At 40.4% G+C, this 20,323-nt stretch overlaps 3 protein-coding genes across 17 annotated transcripts in view; 2 read left to right on the top strand and 1 right to left on the bottom strand.

Annotated features, from left to right (window-relative positions):
• The window catches only part of BDH2 (3-hydroxybutyrate dehydrogenase 2), a 27,518-nt gene extending 25,195 nt beyond the window's left edge, over nucleotides 1-2,323 (top strand). For all 6 annotated transcript variants that reach the window (XR_015165762.1, XR_015165761.1, XM_086406889.1 and 3 more), the window contains one exon: nucleotides 1,972-2,323. Coding sequence is in view for 4 of the 6 variants with exons in the window: in XM_086406889.1 (XP_086263015.1) it covers nucleotides 1,972-2,025 (54 nt within the window). In the remaining 2 variants the exon portion in view is untranslated. The remainder of the gene's footprint in view (nucleotides 1-1,971) is intronic.
• On the bottom strand, nucleotides 1,972-20,143 carry LOC147371055 (uncharacterized). The gene is made up of 3 exons (XM_086407341.1): nucleotides 20,063-20,143; nucleotides 4,525-5,101; nucleotides 1,972-2,247 (listed from the first exon to the last, which is right to left on the bottom strand). Exons 1-3 carry the CDS (start codon nucleotides 20,141-20,143, stop codon nucleotides 2,129-2,131), a joined length of 777 nt encoding a protein of 258 aa, XP_086263467.1. The 3' UTR covers nucleotides 1,972-2,128.
• Nucleotides 5,006-20,323, top strand: part of SLC9B2 (solute carrier family 9 member B2) — a 64,053-nt gene continuing 48,735 nt past the window's right edge. For 3 of the 10 annotated variants that reach the window (XM_086406876.1, XM_086406882.1, XM_086406871.1), the window contains exons 1-3: nucleotides 5,010-5,146; nucleotides 5,338-5,621; nucleotides 6,957-7,047. The gene's annotated coding sequence lies outside the window, so the exon portion shown is untranslated. Of the gene's footprint in view, nucleotides 5,147-5,337; nucleotides 5,622-6,956; nucleotides 7,048-20,323 lie in introns of all 10 variants that reach the window. The other 7 variants (XM_086406879.1, XM_086406873.1, XM_086406877.1 and 4 more) reach the window with 4 other exon arrangements.

The following is a 20,323-nucleotide window of genomic DNA, read 5'->3' as shown; positions in this document are numbered from 1 at the left end:
CAGATTTGTGTCCAGGAGGCAAAGAATTAGCATCTGGTGCTTTCAGTTTTATTAGTGATTTGTTTAGAAGAATCCCCCTACATCCTCCTTTTTGCCCCTGTGAATTCTTACTTGTTTATATTCATGTATGGAAATTCATAGTTCTGTCTCTTTCCACTTTGCATGTATTTAGTAACCAGTTTCTTCCTTATTGGCTGCTGTATATTTTGTGTGTGTGTGTATGTGTGTGTTACTCGCTCTTTCCGACCCCATGAACTGTAGCCTCTGTCCATGAGATTCTCCAGGCAAGAATACTGGAGTGGATAGCCACACCCTTCTCCAGGGGATCTTCTAAACCGAGGGATTGAACCCGGGTCTCCTGCATTGCAGGCAGATGCTTTAGCATCTGAGCCACCAATGACATACAGTTGTGAAAACAGAAACTTTTTTGTTAGAAATATTTCCTATAAGGTATAGAGCACGAAAACATCCCCTGTGTTTTATGCCTTTGAGTAATAACCAACCAGGAAACTAAAAAAAGAAAAGCAGGGGTAGGTGGGAGTAAGGAGGTGTGTTACTGATCAGTCAGCATCTCCTGAATGAAACTTGTACACATCCGGTAGTTGGTGAATGTGACAAACGCAGAGGTTGAAATGTTTTAGCGACAGAGTAGTGACTACTTCTCAGAACTATTTGTAGCAGTTTTTCATAGCTGAGAAAACTGCTGGACAGATTGTGATGGAACCAGTATATTGACCATTTTGATTTCTCTGAATCCATGTCTTCAGAAAAGCTCGTTTGATCTGGGGGTACTGCTGATCAGCTAAATTGCCCTGATTTAGCCAGAGCTTCAGATCAGATCAGATCAGTCACTCAGTCGTGTCCGACTGTTTTGCGACCCCATGAATCGCAGCACGCCAGGCCTCCCTGTCCATCACCAACTCCAGGTTAGCAAATATTTGGGAACACTCTGGCTTGAAATACACAACAAAAGGACCTTTGCCTTTTAAAAAGATCCTGAAGAGTCCATATGTGATCAGACAGCCTGCCTTTTAAAAAATCTAAGTGAAACTGGGGGTTGTTTCTTGGTAGAGTGACTACTAACCCATTCATTTACCTAAATATTTTATATGCTCAGTTTTCATATGTTGTACTTTACAACACTCTGTACTCCTGTTATGATGTCTTTTCCTTCCTACCTCTTCCATTATTTTAGGTTTCAGATGTATTTAAAACTAAGAGCACAGATGTGAGTCTTGATTATCCATTATCCAAAGGTTTAAGTTAAAATATTTCTAAATCTCTACCACAAGAATCACTTCAGCTTTAATTCTTTGGAAAAATAAAAATTCTATGGGAAAAAAACCCATAAATTTTTAAACTCCTTTAGTTTTGTACAGATTTAGATGTCTGAAACTAGTATAAATTGTTTTCTTGGTGAATAGATTATAGTAATTATTATTCACATAAATTTAAAAAAATACATTTAGTGCTATTCAGTTCCTGGAATTAGCCATGTATATTGATTAACTAAGTGTACATCTTTTTAAACAAAGTTCTGTTTGGTGATTGACATGACCACTTTATGACTGACACACTTTATGATGTTCAAAAGTTTATTAGTGGCATAAAACTCAGCTAGTTTAGAATACTTCTGAGTTTCAAAATGAAAATACACTATTTTAGCCTATGCTTTATCCTAATTCAGGGAATGGCTCCGTATCACAGAATTTTAACTTTCTGATTCTGATACCAAACACTCTTAGAATGTGACATTAATTCAGACACCAGCAAGAATCCAGTTAGCCCCAGATCATGAGAACACTCAGCAGTTTTAAATCATCTGGAATTTAATTCAGATTTTTCTAACTGCTCTTTGTTAAGTGAGATTTCCTAGTACTGTGAGAATAAACTGTTCAGCTGTCTCAATCAGGAAAACTGAAGAAACACAACCTGGCTAACTGTTTGGTCTCCTTGTCTTTACCACTGCAGTCTGCCTACATCACGGGGAATCCTGTCATCATTGATGGAGGCTGGAGTTTGTGACTTCAGTCAGGGTCTCCCTGCTGGGAAGGTGGGCCCTTCCTGACCACAGTTAACCTACTTACGAAGAAAACTCACCCATCCTCTCTTTCCAGTTAACGGCACATCAATGAAAATGAGACCTTTTGATGATGTCATTGTTCACAAGAATCTGAGTCTTTAAATACATTAATCTCTTTATAGTCTGTTCTGAAATCACTGTAGTTTGGTGAGATAATGAACTCACTGCAAAAAAGAATATTTTAAGAATAAGCCTCAGTTTGTAAGCATGTAAAAATTAAAATGTGAATATGAAGAAAAATAGTTGTTTTTTTTTTAAACGGTATTCATTTCTATTTTATTTCTATTTCCCAACATTCAGATATTTTTGTACAGTTCTGCATTGATCTCTATGTGGGTACTCATTTTAAAATTTTACACCATTATAAATGAACACCAAAGGTATAAAGGAGTTTGGCCTCAGTAACCAACACCTAGAGGGTTTTAGGTTCAGGACTACATATTGTTGATCTGTTATGTAAAAGAAAAATAATCATAGATATTTATACTTAATGGATGCCATCACTTTTCTTAGTACTTTTTTTAGTCTAACTAAAAAATCTTTATTAAAAAAAGTAATATTTGACATAGGCATAATAAACATATAGTTAACTAACACAGTATTTCCAGTTTGAGGGATAATTTTTAGATTAAGTATAGATTTCCTCACCAAATTCTGACATAGCAGATAAGAGAACATTAAACTTAGAAATAGTTTCTGGATGAATAAATAGAAATGAATTATATAACAAGAAACAAATAAAACTAAAGAAAATAAACATTTCAATATAAATCCATAGAAAATAATTCCATAACATACTAGTAGGGAGAAGTTTTTTCTTGCTCTTTTAGAGTTTTATGTTTGTGCTTTATTTGTTGTTAGCTCAGAAGGCCAAACGATATGTATGATGCACCTACAGATCTCAGTAAATGAGCAGTGATTCTTAGTCTTTTGTCTTATAACTGTAATATTAACAAGGACAATTTTGAAATGGACAATAACAGGTTAAATAAAGGTTAAAATTGTATGTATGAAGCAGAACATGCAGTTGATGAGGGTGAGTTAAACCTGAGAGCAAAGGGTATTTTGACTAGCCTGTCTGAAGAGTCCACTGATGATAAGATTTGCCTTAGCGGTCTGGTCCAGGTATTTTGACTAGCCTGTCTGAAGAGTCCACTGATGATAAGATTTGCCTTAGCGGTCTGGTCCAGGTATTTTGACTAGCCTGTCTGAAGAGTCCACTGATGATAAGATTTGCCTTAGCGGTCTGGTCCAGGTATCCCACTACTGGAGCACGTATAGCTTGGTTTTTTTACCGAGACCCCAGGTCATCCAATTTATCTACGATTTTAGTTTTCTGCTTTGTAAAATTACAGAATTGTGCCAAATGACTTGGGTTTCTTTTGATGTAATGTAATCAGAATGTTATAACTTATTATCAAGTGAAGTAATGGAACACTGAAGCTTTTAAGTATGTTATGAACTATACTTAATGCTCTGAGTCAGTATACATATATATGTAAGCTATGAAAACATGAATTCTAAATAAATACATGATGAATACTACAAAATGGATTCTAAATATTAACAAATTCTCCCTCAGAATTTTTCTCAGAGATAACTATAAGCATGCATGCCTACTCAGTTGTTAAGGCCTGTCCGATTCTTTGTGACCCCATGGACTGCAGCCTGCCAGGCTCCTCTGTCCATGGGATTTCCCCGGCAAGAACACTGGAGTGGTTGCCAGACCCTCCTCCAGGGAATCGCCCCCACCCAGGGATTGAACCTGTGTCTCCTGCATTGCAGGCAGATTCTTTACCACTGGGCCACCAGGGAAACTCACAACTGTAAACTATAGAACATTATAAACAATAAAAAAGCAAAAAACTAGTCCAAAAGTTCAATGTTCTCCAAAGCTGTGCTAATCAAATTGGGTGACACATCAATGATCATGCAATTGAAAGAAATGGGAAAATATATTTCATTCCTGTGCTGAGGAAGCTGGGTGTCACAGGAAACGTGCAAGCTTTCAGAGAGTAGGAGTTCGTTTAGGAATATAGTCACTTTAGATGCTTATTAGATGGAATCTAGGTTCATCCCTTTCTCCGAAAGTGAGGTCCTAAGAAAGGAGAATGAATGATTTCTGGCTGTTGGAGACTAAAATTGGCCGTTGCTTAAAGGAGGGGAAAACGGGTAAGACAATTTTATTTCTGAAAGAAATAAAAATTACCCTGAAAGGGGCATAGGCGCATATATACACAATTAGGTGAAAGAGAAGGGGGAGGAAAAGATAGAGGAAAGGAAGACATGGAAATAGAAGGCAGAATTAAATGGATGCTGATTTGGAACGTAAAAATCTAAAACAACACAGCAAGAAGGGCAAGTGTTAAGCCATAAAAAGGGAAAGGACAAGTCTTTCATTCACTTAATCGGTCATCTGAACAGAGGTCCACCCGCCTCACCTGAGAAGACACTTCTAAACAACACAACTAAAAAGGTGGAGTGAAAATCCAGAATGTAGATGTGAATGTTAAGCCAGCAATAGGTTGCGCGGGCCGCACTCCCGACTCTGCGAACGGCAGCGCTGCGCGTCCTCGCCCAGGAACTCGTCATCGCTGGGGTCGGCGCACGCTGGGCCGCCAACCCGTGGCTTCCCAGGGAGAGGCGATCGCCTGGTCTCCAGGGGCCAGCCAGGCCTCCAAACGCACGGCGCCGCTCCTGGGTCCCGGCGGGTGGACTTGCGGTTCTCCGGGGCCAGAGCAAAGCCGTGCATCCGCGCCCGGCGGCCCCAAACCCGCGGAGGACGCCTGGAGCGGCCGCTCCTGAACCCCAACCCAAGCGGGCTCCCAGCCGGGTCCACCCAGCGGGTGCCCGGCCTAGTTCCCGGGACCGCCCTCGCCACCGGCGGGGAGGGCGTGGGTGGGCGGGGCCGCGCGCCCCTCTATCTGAAATAACTGCAGCCTCCGGCGCCGCCTGGGGCGATGCGCCACCAGGAAAGCCGCTCCACCGGGCTCCCCCGCAGACCTGCGAGCCCCTTTTCTAATCTGCCAGGCTGAGCCGGGTGCCGGAGCCGGAGAGCTCGAGGTGAGTACCCCCTGGAGGGCAGTGAGTGTAAATTAAAGCGGCGTCGCGGCTGCAGCTTTGTGCGAGGCCGAGCGCCCAGCGCCTTCTGATTGTATGCGGCGTGGAGGCTGCTGGCTGGCTGGCTGGCTGTGTGTGTCTGTCTACCGTTGTTGTTATTGGAGTAAGTTTTTCTTGTTTGATTTTGTTCTCAGATCCACTAGACGTTGTCGGGAGTGCTAACCTAGGTTAGCCCCCCTGATGTGCTGAGACTAATCAGATCCTGCTGATTGGGGAATATAAATAAGCCCCCGCTCAGAGCTCACGCTGAGTCTGGGGCTGTATTTTACTTATCAGGCATCAGCTTCTTATGGCATCCTTGTAATCTCACGCTGGACTCTGGTGTGTTTTGTTGCCCCAAAAGACTAAGCGGGAAGACACCACTAACTTGAGCATCCCATCGAGAAATCCAGAACACCCGTGGACAGAGACAGAGCAGGTACCTTGCTTAGCCAGATCTACCTCTGATTACTTTGAAAGATGAAAACCCCCTTTCCCCATGCCTCTGTAGCGGGACCGCCTCCTGATACTATCGCTGCTATACTGTAGCTCATGAAATTCTGGTTTACTGTTTCTATTAGTGAGTCAAGAGTAAAACTTCAATTCAGCAAATGCCTGTGCATCTTCTCTGGGCCGAGCAGACCTGGGGACAGGAGATACAAATATGAATTAAATACAGTTTCTGCCATTCAGGAGCTCAAAATCCAATGGGTCAGAATATACAAGAATATATAATATTAAGAATATACAGTATACTTAATATAACAATTAAATTAGGTAGTGTGATTTACCCTGTACCTAATGATGTAAATAAAATGACCCGTTCACATATTTTTTAGCGTAAGGTCTTTAGAATTACAGCCCTATTTACTAGATTTTTGCTTTTGGGGGGTTTCCATAGAAGGTATGATAGGGTAAGTGGGGACAGGTCAGTGGTGGAGGTCTGATTCCTGGGCCTACACAGAAAGCTGCTGTGCTGGGTATGGAGGTTTGGCGCTTGCATTCATTCCTACCTGCTGCTAGCATTCCTTCCTGTACAGGAGAAACTGGGAAGCTGAAAACATTTCTCAGACTTTGGTCCATTTAGAGTTCTGGATGTGAATTAGACTTCTGGATGGCTTGTCTGAGATCTCGGAGGCAGAGATGAGACAGAGACCGTCTCCCTGATATTTTTTTGGCTCTTTTATGTTGGCACAGAAGGTGCACGAGATGCTGGTGTCCAGTTTCCAGAACTGTGGGTGTAGGGACGGACTTAGAGTAACCAGTCTCAGCATGCCATATTGAATCATCAGCTTTCTGGCTATCAGGAGGCAGTGCGGGGTGACAGAAAACAGATTCTAAGTTCCTTGCCCAGATAAGCTTCCAGATCCCAGCTTCTCAGGGGTCAGAGCTACAGTATGTTCTTGAACTCCACGGTTTCTCCTGATAGTGGCAAAAATAGTGTATTCCCCAGTGCCTCATCCACTGGTGTTCTAGAAGTTGCTCCTGGAGGCCCAGCCAAGACCCTGCACTCGTAGCCCTTTCAACAATCTCTAGCCTTTCGCCAAGTCACCTAATTCTTTCTATAAAATCTCTTTTGGCTTAAAATAACTTGGCATGGTTTCTGTTTTCCGCTCAACCCTGCATAATATGTTTGCTATGTAGCCTCCAAAAGTCACCCGAACCTAATCTCTTCAGTTTCTTTAGATGGGGAATGAAACCATGAGATGAGATCCAGGGGCTGACAGTGATTTTAATGCCTTCAGTTGGACCCTGTTCTCTCTTGTTTCTACAGAACCGCATATTTGAGTTGGCCCCTGAAGGAACTTGAGTTTGTTACCCATAGAACAGACTATCTCTGAAGTCTCTTATTTGACAAGTATAAGGTAAAACATTTCTTCATTTAAAACATTCTCAGAGTATGTTATGTAACAAGGGATTGCTCACTATCTGGTTCTTTAGTTCTGTTATTTTGTTTGTTTGTTTATATGAAGATTATTTTATTTTATATTTATTTGTTAGACTGCGCCGGGTCTTAGTTGAGACATGCTGGATCTTTAGTTGCTGTATGCTAACTCCTAATTGCTGCATGTGGGGTGTAGTTCCCTGACCAGGTATCAAACCTAGGCCCCCTACAATGGGAGCGTGTGGAGTCTTAGCCACCTGACCACCAGGGAAGTCCCCTCTAGTCCTGTTGATAATTGGGAGACCACTGGTTCTTGGGTCATAGCAAACACCCTCTTCCAACAACACAAGAGAAGACTCTACACGTGGACAACTGGACATGGAACAACAGACTGGTTCCAAATAGGAAAAGAAGTATGTCAAGGCTGTATATTGTCACCCTGCTTATTTAACTTATATGCAGAGTACATCATGAGAAGCCCTGGGCTTGAAGAAGCACAAGCTGGAATCAAGATTGCCGGGAGAAATATCAATAACCTCAGATGTGCAGATGATACCACCCTTATGGTAGAAAGTGAAGAGGAACTCAAAAACCTCTTGATGAAAGTGAAAGAGCAGAGTGAAAAAGTTGGCTTAAAGCTCAACATTCAGAAAACAAAGATCATGGCATCCGGTCCCATCACTTCATGGCAAATAGATGGGGAAACAGTGGAAACAGTGTCAGACTTTATTTTTGGGGGCTCCAAAATCACTGCAGATGGTGACTGCAGCCATGAAATTAAAAGACGCTTACTCCTTGGAAGCAAAGTTATGACCAACCTAGATAGCATATTCAAAAGCAGAGATATTACTTTGCCAACAAAGGTCCGTCTAGTGAAGGCTATGGTTTTTCCAGTGGTCATGTATGGATGTGAGAGTTGGACTGTGAAGAAAGCTGAGCACCAAAGCATTGATGCTTTTAAACTGTGGTGTTGGAGAAGACTCTTGAGAGTCCCTTGGACTGCAAGGAGATCCAACCAGTCCATTCTGAAGGAGATCAGCCCTGGGTGTTCTTTGGAAGGACTGACGCTAAAGCTGAAACTCCAGTACTTTGGGCACTTCATGCGAAGACTTGACTCATTGGAAAAGATGCTGATGCTGGGAGGGATTGGGGGCAGGAGGAGAAGGGGATGACAGAGGATGAGATGGCTGGATGGCATCACCGACTCGATGGACGTGAGTTTGAGTGAATTCCGGGAGTTGGTGATGGACAGGGAGGCCTGGCGTGCTGTGATTCATGGGGTCACAAAGAGTCAGACACAACTGAGTGACTGCACTGGTTCTTGGTTGGCACACAAACCCTAATGATAGATTTTTCCTCTGGGGGAAAAGAATTTACATCTTTGGTCACATAAAGCATAGGAAGATGGTGTGTGGGGACATGGAGCTACCTGTATATGCACTTGTGTAATGAGGGAGCATTCTTTGTAGTCATGGGTGATGCATGCTAAGGAGGGTGCAATTGTGGTTAAGTTCTGAAGAGCTTTTAACAGCCTTATAGAGCTGTTAGGGCTTCCCAGGTGGCACTAGTGGTGAAGAATCCACCTGCCAATGCAGGAGAGGTAAGAGACTATGGTTCGATCCCTGGATCTAGAAGATCCCCTGGAGGAAGGCATGACAACCCACTCCAGTATTCTGGCCTAGAAAATCCCATGGACAGAGGAGCCTGGCAGGCTACAGTCCATAGGGTCACAAAGAGTCAGACATGACTGAAACGTCTTGGTACGCATGCGTGCATAAAGCTATTAAGTATATCTGGCCAATACAAATGAAAGCTCTTTGTGGTTTTTTTTTAGGAATCTATTATTTATGTTTCTGTAGTTCACAAGGAGGAATGAAAGGTGTGAGTTTACTAGTGTCTCTTATCTGTGCTCTTCAGCATGGTACATGTGTGCTGCTTTCCTATAAGATTATAGGAAAATCTTGGAAAGATAAAGTACTAGGGGAATTTGGGGGACTCCATGATGTACTTAGTACTGGTTTAAGATTTTCTGCGACATAGGCATTGTCACCATTTTGCAGATGAAGAAAATGATCCAGATTGACTGAGTAACTCGCCCCAAATAGCCCAATTAGGAGGATTCATTAATTCACACAAGGATTCACATTCAGGGCTTTCATGTCGATTTTCCTCTGACCACTCTATATTTTGCATATTATGCTCATTATGCTCTCGTTGGCATTGGTGTGCGCAAACTTCCCTATATGTAATTTTCTTTTCACCCCTTATCCTTTAATCATGCGTTTCCTCTGCCTATGATGGTCTTTATTTTCTTTACGAGATTAAGTCATTTTTCAAGGCTTGATTCAAGTATGAGCCAAGCAGGGCAGTATCTCCTCTCCCCTGTTTAACTCTATGCCTGCACGTCTTACGTTATAATTAAATGACCTTAAGGTGGCACCCACTGCTATAACAGATAATCTCAAAAACCTCAGTAACTTAACACAGTAGAAACTTAATTCTTACTCATATAAAATCTAGCCAGATGTTCAGCTGGTGGCCTTCTACTCAGTGATTCAGGAACTCTAACTCTTTATATTATGGCTTTGCAATCCCCTAAGGCCTTGGAGTCCTTAGTTTCTAGGAAATGGACAGGAAAAGAGAGAACATGTGGAGGATTACATGGGAAATTTCTTACAGCAATGGAAGTACAATACATCATTGATGCCCATATCCCCTTGCCAGACTCGGGGACTTGCCAAACTGACCTGCAAGGGAGGCTGGGAAATGTCAGCTATCTGTGTGCCCAGGCAGCAAAAGAAACAGGTTTGGTGAGCACATAGCAATCTTTGTCCCTTTCTTAAGAAGAAGAGACTGCGTCTAAGTCATCTTAATATCTCAGTGCTTTACACACCATAGAGACCCAGTGAAAGTCTGATGAACTTCACTCATTGTGAAAAGATGGGGTTGCTTAACCCATGTGCCTAAAATCAAAACTTACCACACTCCATTATGGTTGCCTAGGAAATGAATTGTCATTCTCTGACTAGGTAGCAACCTTTGAGTATAGGAACAATTTACATTTCAAATCCCCAAAACAAGGACTACAACACAATAAGAGCTTAATAAATGTTTGTTGAATGAATGAATGAGTCCTCAGGGCGAAAAAGGGACAGAGTTAGTCTATATGAAGTTAGGAAATACTGATCGGGAAGGTGACATTTGAGTTATGAGAATGACTAATAGAACTTTACCAAGTAGAGAAAGTAAAATATAAAACCTTAGACAGCGATGGTAGTGGTGTTTTTGTTGCTCTTGTTTTATTTACTTCATGAGTAGAAGTTTAGAAAACAATAAAATGTTTGTAAACCTAACTTTTTAAAATTCAGTATTCAAATATTACAACTAAACTTCAGGGATAGGACAGAAAAAAATATATAAAATGACAAGCTATGTAATCTCTAATGACAAAAAAAATGGTGCTAAAAAACTTGGCTCTGATTTTTAGCTATTGAAATGCTGTTTCTAGATATTTTTTGAGAAATTTCAATAATACAAAGGCAGTGCTTGTCCTCTATGAAGATCAAGAAGGCAGGGAGACATGTATAGGCCAAAGGTTCCCCATCACTGCTCCTTTCCTGAGCTTCTCAAAGCTGGCTCTGCAACAGTCACCTGTTGTATTGGTTAGGATGTTTTTGGCTGAGTATCAGGATATTCAGCCAAAGCTGTCTTCAAAAATACTAGCTTCTCCTCTATGACCCACCTCCCAGAATATTGGAAATAAAAGCAAAAATAAACAAATGGGACCTAATTAACCTTAAAAGCTTCTGCACATCAAAGGAAACTATTAGCAAGGTGAAAAGACAGCCTTCAGAATGGGAGAAAATAATAGCAAATGAAGCAACCGACAAACAACTAATCTCAAAAATATACAAGCAACTCCTACAGCTCAACTCCAGAAAAATAAATGACCCAATCAAAAAATGGGCCAAAGAACTAAATAGACATTTCTCCAAAGAAGACATACAGATGGCTAACAAACACATGAAAAGATGCTCAACATCACTCATTATCAGAGAAATGCAAATCAAAACCACTCTGAGGTACCATTTCACACCAGTCAGAATGGCTGCGATCCAAAAGTCTACAAGCAATAAATGCTGGAGAGGGTGTGGAGAAAAGGGAACCCTCTTACACTGTTGGTGGGAATGCAAACTAGTACAGCCACTATGGAGAACAGTATGGAGATTCCTTAAAAAACTGGAAATAGAACTGCCTTATGATCCAGCAATCCCACTGCTGGGCATACACACTGAGGAAACCAGAAGGGAAAGAGACACGTGTACCCCAATGTTCATCGCAGCACTGTTTATAATAGCCAGGACATGGAAGCAACCTAGATGTCCATCAGCAGATGAATGGATAAGAAAGCTGTGGTGCATATACACAATGGAGTATTACTCAGCCATTAAAAAGAATACATTTGAGTCAGTTCTAATGAGGTGGATGAAACTGGAGCCTATTATACAGAGTGAAGTAAGCCAGAAGGAAAAACATAAATACAGTATACTAACGCATATATACGGTATTTAGAAAGATGGTAACAATAACCCGGTGTACGAGACAGCAAAAGAGACACTGATGTATAGAACAGTTTTATGGACTCTGTGGGAGAGGGAGAGGGTGGGAAGATTTGGGAGAATGGCAATGAAACATGTAAAATATCATGTAGGAAACGAGTTGCCAGTCCAGGTTCGATGCACGATGCTGGATGCTTGGGGCTGGTGCACTGGGACGGCCCAGAGGGATGGTATGGGGAGGGAGGAGGGAGGAGGGTTCAGGATGGGGAACACATGTATACCTGTGGCGGATTCATTTTGATATTTGGCAAAACTAATACAATTATGTAAAGTTTAAAAATAAAATAAAATTAGAAAAAAAAAAAGAAGGAAAAAAAAAGAAATCATCTAGTTTAATAAATATAAAAAAAAAATACTAGCTTCTTTTCTCATATGATGAGATATATGAAGGTAAGTGGATCCAGGGTTTGTAGCACATTGATATCAGGATCCAGGTTGCTTTCTATGAGCTCAGTCAGTTCAGTTCAGTTGCTCAGTCATGTCCAACTCTTTGTGACCCATGGACTGCAGCACACCAGACTTCCCTGTCCATCACCAACTCTCGGAGTTTGCTCAAATTCATGTCCTTTGACTGGGTGATGCCAGCCAACCATCTCATCCTCTGTCATCCCCTTCTCCTCCCGCCTTCAATCTTTCCCAGCATCAGGGTCTTTTCCAATAAGTCATTTCTTCACATCAGGTGGCCAAAGTGTTGGAGCTTCAGCTTCAACATCAGTCCTTCCAATGAATATTCAGTACTGATTTCCTTTAGGATGGACTGGTTGGATCTCCTTGCTGTCCAAGAGACTCTCAGGAGTCTTCTCCAACACCAAAGTTTAAAAGCATCAGTTCTTTGACATTCAGCTTTCTTTGTGGTCCAACTCTCACATCCACACATGACTACTGGAAAAACGATAGCTTTGTCTATACAGACCTTTGTTGGTAAAGTAATGTCTCTGTTTTTTTAATATGCTGTCTAGCTTTGTCGTAGCTTTTCTTCCAAGGAGCAAGAGTCTTAGTTTCATGGCTGCAGTCACCATCTGCAGTGATTTTGGAGCCCAAAAAAACTAAGTCTGTCACCGTTTCCATTGTTTCCCTATCTATTTGCCATGAAGTGATGGGACCGGATGCCATGATCTTAGTTTTCTGAATGTTCAGTTTTAAGCCAGCTTTTTCACTCTCCTCTTTCACTTTCATCAAAAGGCTCTTTAGTTCCTCTTCACTTTCTGCCATAAGGGTGGTATCATCTGCATATCTGAGGTTATTGATGTTTCTCCCGGCAATCTTGATACCAGCTTGTGCTTCATCCAGTCCAGCATTTCTCATGATGTACTCTGCATATAAGTTAAATAAGCAGGGTGACAATGTATAGCCTTGATGTACTCCTTTCCCAATTTGGAACCAGTCCGTTGTTACATGTCTGGTTAATTGTTGCTTCTTGACCTGCATACAGATTTCTCAGGAGGCAGGTCAGGTGGTCTGGTATTCCCATCTCTTTCAGAATGTTCTACAGTTTATTGTGATCCACACAGTCAAAGGCTTTAGCAAGGTCAATGAAGCAGAAGTAGATGTTTTCTGGAATTCTCTTGCTTTTTCTGTGATCCAATAGATGTTGGCAATTTGATCTCTACCTTTTCTAAATCCAACTCGAACATCTGGAAGTTCTCAGTTCACGTACTGTTCAAGCCTAGCTTGGAGAATTTTGAGCATCACTTTGCTAGCATGTGAGATGAGTGCAATTGTGTGGTAGTTTGAGCATTCTTTAACATTGCTTTTCTTTGGGATTGGAATGAAAACTGACCTTTTCCAGCCCTGTGGCCACTGCTGAACTAATCTTGACTTTTTCTTCATGGGTAAATCATGGCTGCTAAAATTCTAAGAAACACAGTCACCCATCCACAGCTTCATCCTCCCCCCTAACACACACACACACACACACACACACACACACACAAGACAAGACAAAAGGAGAAAGGCGTTCTTCCCTGGCCTCTCTGCCTTTATATCAGGAAGGAGACTCTTATCCAATAGTCCCCAACAGCTTTGCCCACAACTTTCATTGGTAAGAAATGAATCATACTCTGTCCTAAACCAACAGCTGGCAAAGAGGCCTGATGTAACAGGCTGATTTAGACCAGTCATAATTTATTCCTAGGGTGGGGAAGGGATCCACAGGCATACCTGAGCAGTGGCTCTTAGGTAAGTGATAAGTCATGTTGCCACACTTGGGGAGATTAGTGTCTGGAGATTTTTATTTTAGTAAGCCTAAAAGTAATATTTTAAACTTTCAATTAAATATATTTGCCCTTGGGTGGAAGAATTTTTTAAAAAGAGCAGCAGATATCAGATTCCTTCTTCCCCAGGGATAATTTCCCTTTATTCCTTATCAGAAGTAATAACATTATTTCATGATGTTTCAGTCAAGTCACCCTATCAGTTAACCAAACAGAATAGTAGCTGTTTTCCTTTGATAAATTGGTCTATGTGGTTAGCACACTTAATACTTTCTCTTTTTTTTCCTTTGTATCAGTCTCTTTTTTTTAATTCTTTTTTATTTTTTTAAATACAAATTTATTTATTTTAATTGGAGGCTAATTACTTTACAATATTGTATTGGTTTTGGCATAATAAGGGAGTTCTTATTCAAGGAGATATTCACAGTCTTTTCAGTAATTGGCAACGACATTTTAAGCCCTTCTTTTCACTTGATCTGAGCTTCTTACTGATGAGAAATGAACATTAGATCAGAGTTGGTTAGCAGAGTCCAGAAATTAGAAAGTTTCGATGTGTTCTACATAGAAATACTGTATGAGATGGAGACTCTATACTTTTAACACATAAATGGGTGGAACGCCAAAGGTAGATTTTTATGATAATCATTATAGAGTACTTAGTGAATAGAAATACTTTTTCAAATGCATGAATACAACATATAGAGTACTCCAGCAGTATATGTAGATTCTCAACATAATGTTGGCCTGTCCATACCGCAGACAGAAAATAGCAAGAACAACCAGTCTTTATCCATGTAATGATTTTTCAGCAGTAATTCAGTTGATAGCAGTAAGTGTATTTTATTTGAGCATGAACCTGTGGACATTTGCAAGTTGAAAGCTCTTTTATTTTTTCTGAAATATTATAGAAAGTACTTCTAAACATTTATATTAACACGATAACCTGAAAAAAAAGACCGATTTAACAAACCTCTTTGTGTATATGAAAGTGTATTTTCAGAGTGGCTTTCAAAGTGTGCTTCACTTGCCAGGAAGAACCAGGGGGAGAGGACAGAGCTCCTTCAACGCCACTTTTATCTATCCCATTTATTGGACTTCATGATAAGGTTTCATTTGATAAAGGATCTCTGACCTCAGAAATACTTGAAAACTGCTGTAGAGGAATCTAGGCAGTTTCCTCATCTTCTTTGAAAACTGCAGGAAAAAAAAAAATTACCTTATATTGTGGTAGGTGGGATTAAGTTACCTAAAATCAAATGACCAGATTCTATCTATGAAACATATTATTACCAAGGGAAGTTGTACCATTTTCTTTTCTCTAAAGCTCTAAGAATTGCACAAATTCTTTTAAAATGTGTTTTAAATTGCATTTTAAAATCTTATTGTAAAAATACAATAAAGAAGCAGAATAAAAATTAAATTCCAACAATTCCATTTCCTTCCCCAAAGGCAACTACTGTTAACAGACAGTACTGTTCATATTCTTGATCTACTATTCTTAATCTTCAGTTTCCTCTCAAGTTTGGAGGAACAACTAAAGATGTTGTTCCTTTGAAATCCACAGTTCTGTAATTTTGGTGGCATATGTGCCTAATACTGGAAAATAAAGCTCAAAGTAAACTAACATAGTTTCTGAGTATGTGCATCAGTCCTGGAGGAAATTCTGTATACTGGGCATGCTAAAGAGAGGGCTTCCCTGATGGTTCAGATGGTAACGAATCTGCCTGCAGTGTGGGAGGCCTGGAGTTTGAAGTTGGGAAGATCCCCTAGAGAAGGGGCTAGATACCCCACCGGAGGAGCCTGGCGAGCTACAGTGTATGGGATTACAAAGAACTGGACACGACCGAGCAGCTAACACTTTCACTTTCTAAAGAGAGACATGAGTAGCCAATAGCCTTTGCATGTGTTTTTAGAAAATACTTTCACCTGCTAACCTACAAATAAGTGGGCAGTCACAGTGCTCCTAACAGTCATGACCCTGGGCTTAGGGCATGCCTCATTCTTCTACTGAAACCTGTATTTGAGACAGAAAAAGTTGATTAACATTTTTTGCTGAATTTATGAAATTTATAAAATTTTACCATTTGATGAAAAATGTATGTTTTTCTACTATGGTTTACAGATTGTGTATCAGTCTGAATAAAGCAAAATCCCAATTGAGAAACAGGAAAAAAACGTGTTTTTCTGTGTGTGGGACCTTTTAGTATTTATCTAAAGTGTACCTTGCCTTTCTAGTTCTCAGTGTGATTCTGTGATATACAAAAATCTCTCAAAGCATCTCATTTGAACTGAATTTTTTAAATGGAAGTTCCTTAATTCTTAAAATCTTAAGACATGTTTAAGGGCAAGTTGTCACCTGCCAGTTAACTGATCATTCAAAATATATAAACAATATTTGTCAAGAGAGTTAAATAAAAGTTCTTATATTATTTATTTTGTTACCAATGGTGTGCAATTTAAATGGATTAGTAAAAAATTTGTTTGTAACATTTATAACATTGGAAAAAAGTAAAGCTGAACATAATATGATAGAACGTTGAAATATTTTTATTAACTTATAAAATGTGTTTTCAAAGTTATAATAAACTGGATATATATGAGTAGAATAATGCAGTGATTTGGTAGAAATGACATAAAGTCAGAGATACAGATTAAAGAACTATCGCATTTCACAAATTTTTATCGCTTTTCTATGGAGCTTGGTAGATACTAGCTGTATTCATTAACGAAAATTTTTTAGCTTCTCTAGGTTTTAATTTTCTTATTTAAATATGAAAGAGATCGGACAAGGTAATTTCCAAAGGCCTTTCCAACTTTTCTTATTCCATCAAACTATGAACGACTTTGAGTTACTTAGAAGCCATCTGCATATGTGCATGCTTAGTCACTTCAGTCGTGTCCAACTCTTTGTGACCCCATGGACTGTAGCCTGCCAAGCTCCTCTGTCCACAGGATTTTCCAGGCAAGAATACTGGATTAATTTGCCATTTCCTCCTCCAGGGAATCTTCCCAACCTGGGGATCAAACCCATGTCTCTTGAGGCTCCTGTATTGGCAGGTGGATTCTTTACCACTGAGCCATTTGGGAAGCCTTGAGAAGCCATCTTGTTTCTCCATATTTCCTCACTTTAAAATTTTTCCATTTCAGACTCCCAGCATCTCAGATGAATTCTAAATAGCTCTCTTGAAACTTCACTGGGCCCAAAGACTTTTAAAGACTTCCATGAACACAATTTAAAAAAAAATAGTTAGGGGGACTTCCCTGGTGATCCAGTGGCTAAGGCTCCGCGCTCCCAATGCAGAGGGCCTGGGTTCCATCCCTGGTCTGGGAGCTAGATTCCACATGCCACGACCAAGAGTTTGCATGCCCACAGCTAAAGATCAAAAATCCTGAGTGCCATAGCTAAGACCCAGAGCAGCCAAATAAATAAGTAAATATTAAAAAGAAATTAAGGTCCTTTAACTATTTCATTTAATTAGTATCATTAAAAAAGAAAACATTTCACTTAATTTTCTGAGTGCTGTTAAGTCACTTCAGTCGTGTCCAACTCTGTGCAACCCCATAGACGGCAGCCCACCAGGCTCCGCCGTCCCTGGGATTCTCAGGCAAGAACACTGGAGTGGGTTGCCGTTTCCTTCTCCAGTGCATGAAAGTTAAAAGTGAAAGTGAAGAATTTTCTGAGTAATGGATACTTATTTTATTAAATGATAAATTTTTATTTCTTTTAACATTATCTTTAAAGAAAACCCCTAAGCTGTACAGTATATTTTAATGCCTTTTAAAATATTTCCACATACATTTTTTTTCTTTTCATTTTCATGAAAATGTAAAATCATCTTTCTAATCACCTGTTAGTATACAGGGGCTCCTTCAAGGCCAATTCAGGTATGAAAATTTTTACTGAGAACTTAACTGGTGGCAAGTTTCAGAAACCCAGCTGGTAAGAAATTTATTGGCTCACCTAACTGAAAAGCAGCTGCTCCCAGATGCATCAACAGTGTGATTGTTAATTTAGAGCTTTCTCTTTTTGACTTTCCATAATAAGACCCTGCTTTGCCTTGTGGCTAATTACTTCATACTTTAGAAGGCTTTTGTACCAAGGATTGTCATCAGCAAGTCTAGGCTTAGTAACCCCAACAGAAAGAAAGCTCTTAATGGCTCCAGTAAACACTCTAAGTCTGACTCTCATTTGCCAGGTATGGGTCACATGTTCATGCCTGAACCTGTCAAGGTCACCAGAAAAGAGGTTCCCTCATTGGCCAAGCATGTCCCCATTTCTAGAGCACTGGGGGAGCATGGGGATTGGGAAGGGTAGCATAACAGTCTCACGTGAACCGAACAGAGAGGGAATAGAGGAGGCGCGGATTCCACAAGAGAAAATTAGTGTGCTCTTACCAAAAACGGTGGAGAAAGATGTGTGGCTGGCCAAAACTCTAAATATCCCCTATGGAAAAGATATTTATCCCCACATTTTATAGCATTTATATTACTGCTCAGGAGTTGTTATGGAATTCTACTCATGAGAAAGGTGAAGAAATGGCAGTAGTGAGTGTTACACCCCCTAATCAAGAAGTTGGCCTTGAAAGAAAGACGTTAAAAGCATGATCAAAGAAAGTCAGTGGGATTATGTTGTCAGTTCTTCAAGACTGGGGAGACTTCATTCTGCTTTAATAGGAAAAGCGAAAAGAATCTTAGAGATGTATGATAATTAGGAAGGAAGAGTATGAGTGGATAATAACCAGTACTGTTGAATGCCTACCATGTGCATGGTTGGAAGTACTCTTGTCTCCATTTTTTGGACAGGGAAGTCCTTACAAAGAGGCTAAGAAATTTGGTTTATGAGGGAGCTGGACTTCAGACCCAGGTTTGTCCAAATCCAGAGCCAGTATACCTCATTACTTACTATATTAGGGGCTCATTCTCAACAGAAGGTGAAGGCCAAGTGCCTTGGTTCAGGATACAGTGTCCTAACTCTCCAACCTCATCTTCCCTAATACTCACAGCTTCCCACCACATGCTTCAAGAGTTTTCCCTTACATTCCACTGGCATTTATACCTCTGTGCCTTTAAGACAAGGGTTCTCTGAACTCACATTTTCCTGTCAAAATGCCATTCTTTCTCATTATGAATCTAAATTTTTAAGTATTTAAATTTTAAAAACTATATCTACATATATAATGTATCTTTTATATATGTGTATTTATTATATAAATATGGCAACCCACTCCAGCACTCTTGCCTGGAAAATCCCATGGACGGAGGAGCCTGGTAGGCTGCAGTCCATGGGGTCGCTAAGAGTCGGACATGACTTCGTTTTCACTTTTCACTTTCATGCATTGGAGAAGGAAATGGCAACCCACTCCTGTGTTCTTGCCTGGAGAATCCCAGGGATGGAGCCTGGTGGGCTGCCGTCTATGGGGTCGCACAGAGTCGGACACGACTGAAGCGATTTAGCAGCACAATTTATTATATATAGTTTATGTTGTTATTTAGATTCTAAGTCATGTCCTGCCCTTTTGGAACCCCATGGACTGTAGCCCGCCAGGCTCCTCTGTCCATGGGATTCTCCTGGCAAGAATACTGGAATGGGTCGCCATTTCCTCCTCCAGGGGATCTTCCTGACCCAGGGATTGAACCCTCGTCTCCTGCATTGCAGGCAGATTCTTTACCACTGAGCCAGCAGAGAAGCACTATATAATATATAATAAAAAATCAGACTGAAGCTTTTTGAGATGCCACTGTGACCAACATTGTGTTTTGTGAGGAAGAAAAATGGTGGTGATGGTTGTGATGGTGGAAAGAATATAATTTTCTGTGAAATTTTAAATGCAAACATCTTGCATTTTGTTAAACAGAGAATGACTCCTTGAGGCAGGTGTCCTGATTAATCCTTGGTCATGAATGTTGACCACGTATTAGACACTTTCATGTGTATAGACTTAGATTTTCCCTTCTCTCACATCATTTTCTCTTTGGTTCTGTCAAAACTTATAGTTTGTACCTCTGTTATAATACTCATCATATTTGTTGCATTAGGAATAAGTTTTGTTAATACAAAAAAGAAAACTTGACTGATAGTGGTTTATACAATTACTCCAAAGCTTGGCAGTCCAAGACTGATGCAACAACTCATGATGTCATCAAGGAACCGGCTCCTCCTTACTTGTCTACTATCCTGGGTATAGGAATTTCTATTCTCATGGTTGGAAGATGGCTGTTGACCCTCCAAGTAGTATATCGACATTCTGAGAAGGAGAAAGAAATATGAGAGGGCAAAGAGTAAACAGTATTGTCCTCGAAAGGCCTTTTCATATTGTTTGGGAATGAAACTCCTCCCCAGGGACTCCCACTTATAGCTTATTAAGTGGAAGTATGACACATGGGCACCTCTAGCTACAGAAGTCGATAGGAATTGGAAAATTTG

Source organism: Bos grunniens, chromosome 6, assembly GCF_055505025.1.
Source record: "Bos grunniens cultivar Pamir isolate PY7600 chromosome 6, Bosgru_T2T1.0, whole genome shotgun sequence".
NCBI lineage: Eukaryota > Metazoa > Chordata > Mammalia > Artiodactyla > Bovidae > Bos > Bos grunniens.
This window is presented reverse-complemented; position numbering and strand designations above follow the sequence as displayed.